The following is a 12702-nucleotide window of genomic DNA, read 5'->3' on the forward strand; positions in this document are numbered from 1 at the left end:
TCAATAAATCCTGTAAAAAGCATCACAGATCCCCCCCCCCCCCCAAAAAACCAAAAAATTTATTTTTTTTTTTTTTTTTTTTTTATTATTATTATTATTTTTTAAATATATATAAATAACTATAACTATAACTATAACTATATATATATATATATATATATATATATATATATACACATATATATTTTTTTGGAGACGTAGTTATACCCTGTGTGAGCAAAATCAGTAGGTTTTAGTCTAATGCGATAACATTAACAAGCATTTTCGGGAAAAATAATATCCTCTCTGGGTGGAACACAACATGAGGCTTAATGAAGTTTGTATATTAGCAGTATATCATTTAATGATGTATACAGCTATAAATTATAAACTAAATTCTGGCAAGTTGTTTTCTTTGTCCAGTTTTTATTATTAAACTTTCTTTTTTGGAACCTTAGAATTACTATCTGTCTCATTTGACATCTCATCTGAGATCGGAAAGTACAGAGAAAAGTACTGAGCCCTTGTGTAGCAGATAGACTTCAGTAGAGTACAGCAGTGTGTAGTTTTCCATTGGAAATCCATGCTTGGGTTTGGGAATACTGAAGCACACATGCCCTTCACAGCAACACCTGGCTCCCCGTTTCCCCACCGCGTGTATGACAAGTTGTGTGAGCTGTTACCCTTCTGCCGGTACCAGTCTAACTTCAGCAGACTGCGACGCACGCCGATCCAGAACCTCTCATTCTTACTGTCATTACTCAGAATGCTGGCCATCTCCGCATGAGCCCCTTCATTGCTGGGACTGAATAGCTCGTCACTTATGAGCTTACAGTACTGATGGGATTCAGGCCAGGTTTGAGGTGTGACGATGATGTCAAACTTAGAAGGAACCAATGCACAGCCTAAAGAGTCTAAATGCACACAAACACAACACTAATATTTGAGTAAGTACATAAGAAGTGTACACTCTTAACAATAAAGTTTCCAAAAAGGTTTTTTTTTTTTTGGTAGTGATGCCACAGAAGAACCATATTTTGTTCCCCAAAGAACTTTTAAGTGAACAGTTACTAAAAGAACACTCTTAAAAATTCTGGTTCTTCATTGGCATATGTGGTTCCATGAAGAACCTTTGACATCCATGGAACCTTTCCATTGCACAAGATTATTTATAGTGGAAAAAGTTTCATTATACTATAAAATTTTCTTCACACTAAGGGGAGCCCAGAATGATTCTTATGGTATCACTGTGAAAACCAACTTTTGCAACATATATTTTTAAGAGTGAACCATTTTTTCTTAGTTACTTACAAAATTTTGGTTCTTTATGGAACCATAGATGCCAATGAATCTTTATTTTTAAGAGTGTAGTTGCTAAACTCAAGACAAAAATCCAATTACACTAATGTGTTTTCTTCAGCAGTGGTTTCGTAAGCTACTTTTGAAAAAATTTTGTACAATACTGCCATAAATTGGAATACTTTTTCTCAATTTACATCTCCAAATTCCAATATTAGCATATTTTTGCTTTCATTCCTGAGTAAACAAGTGAACACAATAAAACCACACTAGTACACGTTCAGGATAGTGTTAACTATGGCAGATTTTAACCAAAAGGTTTAACTTTGCTCTTATGCCAAGTGTAGATCAGGGCATGTTGTCACATATTATATTTTATGTATTTTATTAATTACAAGCTCTGTTAGCAAAAACAATGATTTTTGTATGTTACATTCTACTTTTTGCTGTTGATGAACTGTTTTACTGTTTTCGCTGAAAAATCTTTAATGGTTCTGTTAATGGGAGGTTTTGATTGTGAAAACGTGATTTGCTATTGAGTCAGCATTCAATGAACTATGAACTTTTTCATGTGCGATAACAGTGGAAATATAACGAGGTGTGTGTACAGAAAAAAAATCTAACTTTTTAGAAATAGTAATGTGATAACTAGCCCAATTCCCACTATAAAAAAAAAGAAATATGTCATCATTTACTCACTCTCATTTCATTCCATGTTCTATATGACTTTCTTTCTTTGGACAATAACAAAAATCTATATTTAGAAGAACTGGTTTTGTCCTTACAATGAATGACAACAGGGGCCAAAACAACACTGGACCACAATGACTTTCATTATATGTACACAAAACACTAAAGCATTTTTCAAAATATTTTAAAGAAAGTCATAGAGGTTTGAAACAAAAAAGATTTCAAAAACACGTTTTCACAGCAAGGCCAACTATTTTGGGTTCCCTAAAAAACCTTCAAGTGAACAGATCTTTAAAAAAAAAAAAAATCTTAATGTGAAGAACCTTTTGCCAAATGGAAAGATTCCATGGATGTTAAAGATTCTTAATGGAACCTTCAAAACCAATATAGAAACTAGTGCAATGACAGATTTTCATTTTCTGAATGAACTCATGATCTCACACACTTGTGTTGATGTTAGAATAACACACTACATAATACAAAAAGAACAATTATTAACGTACCCGACATCACCATCACCAGATAAATTTCTTACCTGGATTTTCACTTAAAGGAATAGCCGGGCCTCCATACACATGTGTGCTCTTCTCAAACACATACACGGCTATCTTTGTGGATGGATGCCAGATGACGTGCGTGTCGTCAAGAGGCACTAACACCGATGAGTACACCGAATTGGCGATGGTGCTCCATGCAGAGGATAAAAGCAAATCACCATCTATATACACACTATCCCTGTAGTTTGTCTCTGCTATGATTAAGGCCTTGGCATCTGTCGAGCTGACAGGCGCTAGGTAGCACGCAGAGAACATATATTGTGAGATTGGTTCAACGATGATGCCTGGACCGACAAGCTGAAGGTAAGCAGGAAAAGATGTGTTGATGAACTGGGATTCAAACTGCAGAGATGGAAGGGACAGGAGTTTTGAGGAATAGGCATTCACAGTACTCAATTCTAGATCTCCGCCACTGGCGTTGGTTTTCACTGAGGATGTCACATGTAGCCAAAAGTTGCTGGTGTTGAGTATTGAGGGTACGACGAATCTGCTATCCTGCAGTCTGTCGGAATAAAGTTGGTTCAGCACCATGTTGCATCTGCATTCTTCCGTTTCTACACAAGGATGGGTCATCATCACAGCCACTTTATAATCAGAATAAACCGCAGTTTCTGTCCCATCAGTTTGGAGCTGGAGAGCAGTGTAGGGATTGAGCGTGTAGGTCTTATTTCTAGCCAGTTTTACAATTGTGACATATATAATAAAATATTCTCCATTGATAATAACCAGCCTGAAAGAGCTGTATCTCTTGCTGACGTTTCTTGCTGACTGATAAAAAGTATTAAGCATCTGACTGTAATTCAGTGAGGGGATGGTATACAACGTACCATGGTTTTTCTGAGGCTGAACAACATTAGTTTGCACACTGTCTCCTTTCTTGCTGATTGATTGCACCACGATGAGCCCCGTGCTGCTGACTCTGACAGTCTGAGAAGTAGAACCAAGGTGGTATTCCTCAGTACCCAGTGGCAGGGTCACATTTACGGGCTTTCCTGCTGGCAGTGTGTCCGAGTATGTCGATACCTCTGAGACCAAGACTTCCACCTTGGTGTCGGGAAAGAGAGCAGTGATACTGAGAGTATTGACTGGAGTACGTGGATAGTAGAAGGCTATGTTTTCTGGGAATACTGTGATGAAGTTTATTCCATAGCTGTCCCATGACTGACCTGTTAAATCATGGATATCGACATCATGTCAGCAGAACATCGAGAGGACAAAAACAGCAACATATGAAGAATGGATCTATTTAGAAAGAACTAATGACGCATGTTTTACCTTGGCCAATCATTGCCGTGATCAGAAGAATAGTCAACATGATTTCCGTCCTGATTTTAGTCAGTGTTTTGAAAAAGAAAAGAAACAATCCATGAGACCCATGTGTCAGTCATGTAAAATAATGTTTTATATTTTGCAATATACAATTTTCACTTGACACCATTTTACACCACACTGCATGTTTTATAGATTTGTAAATCATTTCAATTTGTGTGCTTCTTTTTATATCAGTTTATATTTGCTGCAGTGAAAAAAATTGAGTGTACTTAGAAAAAAAAAAATGAAGGCAACAGTTTGCATGTTTTTTTGTTGTTGTTTTTTACATTTCCTAAACTTAAACTATCAAGTTGCCTGACTTTAAATCTGCCATCACAGTGACAATTACATTTAGAATGTTATTCTAAATTGTATCAACTTAAAAAGTTTCCATGCAAATTGTTCTCTTTATTTACATGGTTTTAAATTATGCAATTAATCTAATGAAATGTACAAAGCGCATTGACAGGCCACAACAAATGAACACCTGAGACAAAAAAAACATCATGCCAGCTCACACATATGAACTCACAAAAGTAACTTATCATTTTAAGACAAAAAACTTCACAACATCACAACACACACATAAAAATGTAAATGTAATGCTTACATTTTTGTCATACAGCAGTTTCTTCAGTATTCGTGAATATTGTTAAGCACTGATATTAATTATTATAATTAAGCACTGTCAGTAGTATCAACCTATAAACCTATCAACCTAAACATCATACTTTTAAATGCTTCATTAATATAAACTAGTTATTTTTCTCCCAGGCAGGGTATACAGCGTACAATCATAACTTCTTATACAATACTAGCATCATGCATCTATTTCTGTTTTTATAATTATTTTCTAAAAAAAATCTTAGTTTTAGTAATGCATCATGCTGTGTACTTTAATACGTGTTTTTTATTAAAATCAATAAATCACTATTTATAAAAAAAAAAAACATAATGTACACATTCAGCAAGACATGTCATCCTTCATTGGATTTATGACCGTTGTACACCTCTACAATCTATCGGTGAGCTTCACATAAAGATATTCTTACCTCATAAGCGTATCACAGCCTTCTCACTGAACCAAATCACACTGTGTCGTGTTTCATTTATAGCATATTTGTCATTCAAAATGCACGCTCTTTTTACAACTTTGCATAAACTGCCTCAAACCTGCCTCCAAAAAAAAACAGCAAGAAGCAACCATTATAGCAAGAAGCAACCATTTTCAAAAGGTTTTGGTAATAAAGAGCAGAGAACTGCAGCAGAGAAATCCGTTTAGTTTATAATTGTTCTTTTAACATCTAAACATCACAGTGAGTTTATCTGAACAAGTCAAGGGGCCCTACGATCTAAGCGCATGGTCTAAAGCGCACGGCGCAGGTGCACTCCGGGCGTGTCCGAATCCACTTTTGCTAGTAACTACGGGAAAACGGTCGGCGCGCCCGGTCTAAATGGGTTGTCCCTATGCTCTTAATGAGTAATGGGTGTTTTTTGGGCTTAACGTGCAATAAACCAATCAGAGTCTCATCTCCCATCCTCTTTAAAAGCCAGTTGCGCTCGCGCCATATCGGGTTCGCTATTTACATGGCGGAATGAACTTTTTAAAAATGTTTGTGTGCTATAAGCAAAGTGTACCCGCGTTGTGCACCGGCCTATAGGCGAATATTACTAACGCGCTCTTTAAATAACAAAGAAAAAAATATTGTGCCAGACTTTAGACCAGGTTTGAATTGGTCTATGGTGCAGTCTATTTTCAACGCGCCAACAATGCGCCTGAACACACCTCTTTTTTTAGACCAGTACGCCCATGGGCGCACAAATGGGCGTTATTTTATGCATTAAATAGCAAATGCATTTGCTATTTAAACAACGCGGCGCAGGACGGGAAAATGAGAACTGCGTCGGGCTGAAACTAGCAAAAACACTTTGCGCCGGGTGTATGATAGGGCCCAAGGTCACAGTTCACTAATTTACTCACTTAACCAAATGTGCTAAAGTCATTTTATGTCTTGCAAGAAACTCGTGAAATCTGCAAAAATAAACAAATAAATAAAAAATAAAAAAAAATAAGGGAAGCGTAATGCATCTATTAAACAAATTAGTGGCGTTGTGGCTTCACATCTCTCTGTAAAACTAGGCTACTGCATGTCATAACCTTTTATACACACACACCCATGTGATTCATGGATATATTTATGTTAGAGGTATCCATTGCCTGTCTTGTGACAGTCTTGCGCTTATATATATATATGAGGCCATGGTTTCGCTTCCGTGGAAATGCCTAACGTCACACAACAGCTAGTTTCGCTTTCCCGTCTGTTTTATAAAATAAGCTCTACAACATATTCGATTCGGATACATGCAGCTCGCAGACGCCTCACACACATTTCTAAACATTCGGTAAGCTCTTTTTAATTACTTTAATATTGTTTCTACTTAAACATATTCGACATTTGATAGCGGAGGAATTATGAATTTGTTTATGCTGTTGTTGTTTTGAATAAAGTTCCGTGCCTGCCAACGTGCTGCATATCATTATCGTGACAGTGACTTTATTGAGATTTTACTGTAATATCACGAAATAACATGTTTTTATATAATGCATATAATGATTTTATAAAATTTCATATAATACGTTGATATTACAAAATATTTTTATACATGATATAATTCACATAATAAATTGATAAATAATGACAATATCTCAATAATTACAAGATTATTTATTATGATTTTACAGCAAGTAGAAACCAAAATATTGCTGCGAGTTAGTGACGTGTCAACATGGGAGTCCTAGGACTGAAGACCTTCATTGAGAGTAGCAACAGAAATGATTTAAGAAGCTGGGCTTTTAGAGACAATCGACTAATAATCGATGGATGTAACTTATACTACACCCTGTACTTTGACTGCAATTTGGATCAGATGCATGGAGGAGACTATGATGCCTTTGAGGAGGTGATCATACGGTTCTTTGAGAACCTCAGAGACTGTGACATTCACCCTTACGTTGTACTTGATGGCGGCGCTGACCACACTGACAAAAAATGGGACACTCTTAGGAAACGAAAACAGGAGAAAATAAAAGCGGCCTTTGCCTTGTCAGCAGGGAAAAGAGCCAGGGTCCTTCCTATTCTCATCAAAAATGTCTTCAGACAGCTGCTTCACAAGCTCAAGGTACCGCTGATTCAGTGTCTCGAAGAGGCTGATTGGGAAATCGCTGCTTTGGCGAAAGAATGGAATTGTCCAGTTTTGTCTAATGACAGTGACTTCTATGTATTCAACCTCACGGCGGGATTCCTGCCAATCACACATTTCCGGTGGAAAAACATGAAAGTGAACAGACGCATAAACAAAAAATTCATCCAAGCCAAACACTTTACAGTGGGAAAATTCTGTGAATCCTTCAGAATGAACCCTGAGCTTCTCCCAATCCTTGCTACCATCTTGGGTAATGATTATGTGAAGCTGCAAAATATCAAAAGCCTGGATTGGGAGAAATACTCAGTGCCTGACACGGAGCATGCCCAGATTCACGGTTTGCTCAACTGGTTATCCCAGTTCCCAGGGCCAGATGCAGCTGTAAGTGCTTTGCTGAAACTAACACGCAACAAAGAAAAACCCCTCGTCCAAGAAGCACTTTCCAAGGGAATCCAAGAGTACAAGCTCATCTCTGGCTATCTTGCCCAGTTCTTCCACTCAAAGACGATTCCACGGACAGCTTCTATAGGTCCACTGCAAGTTCTGCCTAAATGGACCTTGAGGCTCCTACTTGAGGGAAAGATAAGCTCCTCCATTATCGATGCACTGGTACATCAAAGGGTTTCCTTGACAATCCAGGTTGAAGATTTCCAACTCCCCTGTAGCAGTGAAACCTCTCGTCCCATACGCCAAGTGATTTACGGGTTACTGTTGTTGGGAGAACAACACACTGCAGATAAACTAGAGTTAGCCATTAAAACATTCACTGGCAGAAGCAAGCATTATGTAGAGGAATATGGCAGACAACAATCAAAACTAAGCAGTCAGAAAGTTGAAGCCATAAAGACCAGGGTGATGGAAGGACTTCAACTGGAAACATTATGGAAGGTAATAAAGATGCCTTAGCTCTCTTTTGAAGTGAAATTAAATTGTTTGTTTTACAGTATTTGTCATTCTAATGTTTCTAGGAACCACACAACGTGCGACTTCAGGTGCTCCTGGACACTTTGTGTGTGTCGTCAGAGATTTTAAGAGAGATCCAACCTGCTCTACAGCTGCAACTTTTCGTGACCCGTTACTGGCTAGTAAACGCACAGCCTCCGCCGTCTCAAGTGCATCTTTGGGGGCTGCTGCTGGGAATGGTCTATGGACAGTTCAGCAGTACACCTCAAACACAAAGAGGTATTGAAGTTATCATACATCATTATTTTGTTGTTAGCAGAAGACTTTCCTTATAGCATGCAATAAATTAATAAAACAACCTCAGGCACATGCAGTGTATGCCACCATTGTCACGTAATTGTGAGCAAATGATTACCTAAATGGCAAAAATGTTGCTGAGGTACGTATAGTAACATAAAGTGTAAATACATGTTATTTTTTGGTTTGGGGAATTAGACATGCTGTTGAAAATTAAGAAACTACAAACTGGTCGAAAAAGGATCTCTCTGGAGCATGAAACGGCTCATCTATACAGCCAGTGGCAGTCCTGCCTGAAGTGGAGTCTCTGTCTCAATCGTTTACTGTGTTTTCCCGTATCTGAACCAGAGGTTGCACGGTACAACATCCATTTATTACTCATAAACCATCTTGAAAGCTTTCACTGATTATTTGATAATAATTAGCATTTTGATTTGCATCGTTAACAATACTGCTTCCTGGTTGTAACTTCCCAAATGTAATTTAAAATGCTTGAAAATATAATGTATGATTCTAGTTTTAGTTTAATATATATATATATATATATATCACAAATAAAAGTTATTTTTAACTTTCTATTCTTCAAAGAAACCATGATAATTATTTATCATGGTTTCCACAAAAATATTAAGCAGCACAACTGTTTTCAACATTGATAATAATATGAAAAGGTACCAAATCATCATATTAGAATGATTTCTAAAGATTTCTAAATTTACATTTAAAAAGTGTCCACAGGTGTTGTTGCACATGAATACTAAATGTGTTATTCTGGTGTTGTGTTTAGTTTGTACCGTGGAAAACTGGTGCACCAGGTTGTCGAAGAGCTCAGGAGAGGAATCACTCTGCCCTCTCTGCTGGTGAAGGGCTCAAGCACCGAGCGGCTCTTCAAACAGCTGAAGGATGCAGTTGTGAGCCTGGTGGGTGAAGACTTCATCAAGAAAATGAGAACCGGGCTCAAGCACAGAGCTGCTGGGAAAACACAGAAAGACTACAGTGGACAGAATCCGCCTATAGATGAACTGAGCAGTTGGTTTGAACAACTGATGTGTGAGGATATTGATGACTGTGAAGATGATGATGACGACGATGATTTCAATGGGAAAAGGAGGAAGAGTAAAGCCAAGGATCACAAGACTGAAAATCCTGATGTTTCCTACACCATCCGTACCAGACACAAAGCTAAAGCTCGCAATGCTGATCATCCCTCTAAAAAATACACCAGGGGATGCTTCGATTAGCCCTTAAAGGGGTCCTATTATGTTCTTTTACAATGTCTTGAATTTGTTTTGTGGGTGTACTAGAACATGCTCTCATGCTTGGTGGTTCGAAAAACATTTATTTATTTAATGAAAAAGCATTATTTTTTACATCATTTACATTATTACAATACCTTTCTCCCCAGTCTGGCACAAATGGCTCGATTTGTTCCGGGTTTGATGAAGGCCCGCCTTCCAAAAAACGAAATGTGATGTGATTGGTTAGCTATCCTAGTGCGTTGTGATTGGTGAACGGCTTAGACGGTGTTTAGCAAGTTTAGTTAAGGATGGCGTCAATATTGCCATATCAATTTGAACCGGATTCAGACCCAGAGAATATTGAACAAGAGGATCGCGCAGAACCTTTGCACGCACGATATTGCAAGACATATTAGAGTGGTAACATTATTGTTGTTGTTGTTTTTTGTGGCTAAATCACGTTTTAGATAGGCTGTCAACAACCGCTTAAAATTAACTGCATTTACTATGTACAGATAAGTGCATATGTATTATTTTTTTTGTTATTTAATTCTAACATTATAACACAATATAACTGTACACAAAGCAGTGCTCCGCTCTAAAAAACACTGCTTTATCAGACATTACATGCAAGATTAAATGAAAATGACATCCAATTTTCTGAAGACAGTCGGTTTCCTTCAGAAATACAGTGATATAAAAACACATGCACTCAATGTATGGGAAACACTGTAGTCTCATAATTGAAGTGTAAATTCTGCAGATTACATCATTGTCCAGTATTGTATTGTGTCAGCAATTTATTATAAAAACGTTTTCATAATTGTAACATACATAATTATTCAGGTGCATGTGTAATAACTTTATTAACTTGTAATAACTACCCTAACTTCTTCATCGTCGTCTCGTCTCATGCACTCACTCAACCAAGCGTTCTAACCACGACCTCGCCCCTCCTCACCCCCCAACCATTCGAATTTCTGTAGGCGGGAATTATTTTAATGATATTCTAATGGACCGCTTTGTGATATCACAAAACCCAGAAAACAAACGCTGTAGTCCAAACGAGCCGCTCGTTGTAGTTCTTGAAAAGGGATTTTTAAAAAACGAAATATCTCCCTTTGGAGTGGACTTTGAGATTTGTAAGTTTGAAGATCTTTTTTATGCCCAAACATACACACTACACACTGACTAAAATTCAAAAAGTGAAAAAGCATAATAGGAACCTTTAAAGGATTTCTGAAATCAACAACAAAAAGAAACATGTTTGAACTATTGCACCGGAAATGAGGCAAGACGTGCTTCCAGAAAACCAGAATTAAAAAAAAAATGACAGCTTGTCTACTGTATATCATAATCACATCATGTACAGTCTTGTTTGTGCCATCCTGTATTATTTATTGATAATCACTGCCTGATTCAAGCAAAAAATCATTATATTTGTTTTAAGGTGTTGGACTTTGGGAATTTGATGAATTAGACTATGGTTGTCAATGCAAATTCACCCTATTCAGCAAAGTATTTTAAGTAACATGAGATTTTTAATTTTATTAAAAATGAATTGTGTATTAAATGTGTATTAAAATTAAAATATTTTTCTATTTTAATCTTTATTTTGTGTGTAAATAACAGATTTGTATATCACTGCATAACGTGTTAATAACGAGCTGCAACCTTCCGCTCTCTCTCTGAAGCCAACACGGACGTGACTTAAACTGTAATTCGTCAACTGGCCGCTAGAGGCTGGCTGCAAAAGGGAGTTAATCCCATAGACTCCCCATGTTAAAATGCCCAACTTTACAGCAGAAAAAAACATGTTTACAGCCTGGTTCAAAAAATGATTTTGGTCTATATAGCTAATTTTGCCCTTCATCACAACTGTGAGGGGGGTGAATTTTTTTATAACTCATCAGTTTAAATTATATTAAGCCTTAAAACGTTGCATAATTAAGGGCGTGGCCACTTGAGGGACAGGTGGATTGCCGCTGCTGTCTCTATCAGCCGCTGAACTTGGCATCTCTGCCGTGTTTCTGCTTTTGTTTTATTCAGTCTATGGGTTATTTTCGTGATTATTTCTTAAAATTATCAAATAAAATGTCTTGTTGTGCGGTTAATTGTACTAACAGACCGTCCAAGTCTGGGATCCATTTTGTGATATTGTAATGTAATTTTATTTATTAATTTATAATTTTATTCTTTATAATTTTATTAAAAACTCTACTACACTCCAGAATCCGACAGACTGTGATTAGCTGTAACGTTAGGCCTGTAATTAACGTTACTCGTTAAGCGTTTTCCTCCCATAGAAACCCGTTAGGCTATAAGAAAAACTCTTAACGTGGCTTAATTAATTAAAACTGTTTTTAAAAGACGAAACTCAGTGAGAACATGATTAATAACTCATACTATGTACAGACAAGCACTGTTTTAATGCATTAAGCCATGTAAGCGTTTTTCTTATAACGGTTTTCTATGAGAGGAAAACGACTGGCTCCGCCCACTTTGGGCTTCAAAAAAGCTCTTCAGAATTCAACGGGTGACGTCACGGACACTACGTCCATGTTTTTTACAGTCTATGATTAATAACTGTAACTACAATAGCCAGCATTACCCACAAGAATACACTATACTTTAAAAAAAAGTGATATATATTACATTTAAAGGGGACATAACACACAGTTTCACCCAACCTCATGTTAAACTTGAGTACCTATAGAGTCGTACTGCATCCTTCATATCTCCAAAAAGTCTTTAGTTTTATCATATTTATAAAAGAAAGATACAGCTTTACGATTCTCTCCGGAAACAGCCAAGCTCCTGGAGGCACGCCGTGGGCGGAGCTAAAGAGTGCCGAGCACTTGGGCACTGAATGCCAACAAAACAGACATTTGATGCCGTTTCACTTACCGTCTGCAGTTCTGAATCATGACCGGGATCTTTTATAGCTGGGACCGCTCCATCCTTCAGTATCAAACCATGATACTTCGTTAGTTCGTCAACAAACACGCTTGTGAAACTGCAGTTGCTGCTTCGGAAAAACAAACTGCATCCACTGTTTACATAATGTTGGGTTCTTTAGGACGCTGAACAAAGTTATCTTTCCCTTACAACCAAAAACACATTTCTTCTGAGTGAGTCCTGTGCGCTGTGCAGCGCTGCTGAATGAAGCCTGTTGATGGGCTCTGGCTCTGGTCAATGTGTGCGCGGGCGCGCTCTTCCGGGAG

At 37.5% G+C, this 12702-nt stretch overlaps 2 protein-coding genes across 2 annotated transcripts; one reads left to right on the forward strand and one right to left on the reverse strand.

Moving 5' to 3' along the window:
• Positions 1–272: 272 nt before the first annotated feature.
• LOC107666734 (uncharacterized) lies at positions 273–3856 on the reverse strand. Its single transcript, XM_016458166.1, has 3 exons — positions 3801–3856; positions 2504–3691; positions 273–893 (listed from the first exon to the last, which is right to left on the reverse strand). The coding sequence occupies exons 1-3, from the start codon at positions 3838–3840 to the stop codon at positions 412–414; spliced, it is 1710 nt and encodes a 569-aa protein (XP_016313652.1). The 5' UTR covers positions 3841–3856; the 3' UTR covers positions 273–411.
• Positions 3857–6163: 2307 nt separating this feature from the next.
• Positions 6164–9526, forward strand: aste1a (asteroid homolog 1a). The gene is made up of 5 exons (XM_016458210.1): positions 6164–6239; positions 6580–7928; positions 8009–8222; positions 8439–8598; positions 9028–9526. The coding sequence occupies exons 2-5, from the start codon at positions 6624–6626 to the stop codon at positions 9479–9481; spliced, it is 2133 nt and encodes a 710-aa protein (XP_016313696.1). The 5' UTR covers positions 6164–6239; positions 6580–6623; the 3' UTR covers positions 9482–9526.
• The last annotated feature ends 3176 nt before the right edge of the window (positions 9527–12702 follow it).

Source organism: Sinocyclocheilus anshuiensis, unplaced genomic scaffold (genome assembly GCF_001515605.1).
Source record: "Sinocyclocheilus anshuiensis isolate Anshui unplaced genomic scaffold, SAMN03320099.WGS_v1.1 scaffold267, whole genome shotgun sequence".
Lineage (NCBI taxonomy): Eukaryota > Metazoa > Chordata > Actinopteri > Cypriniformes > Cyprinidae > Sinocyclocheilus > Sinocyclocheilus anshuiensis.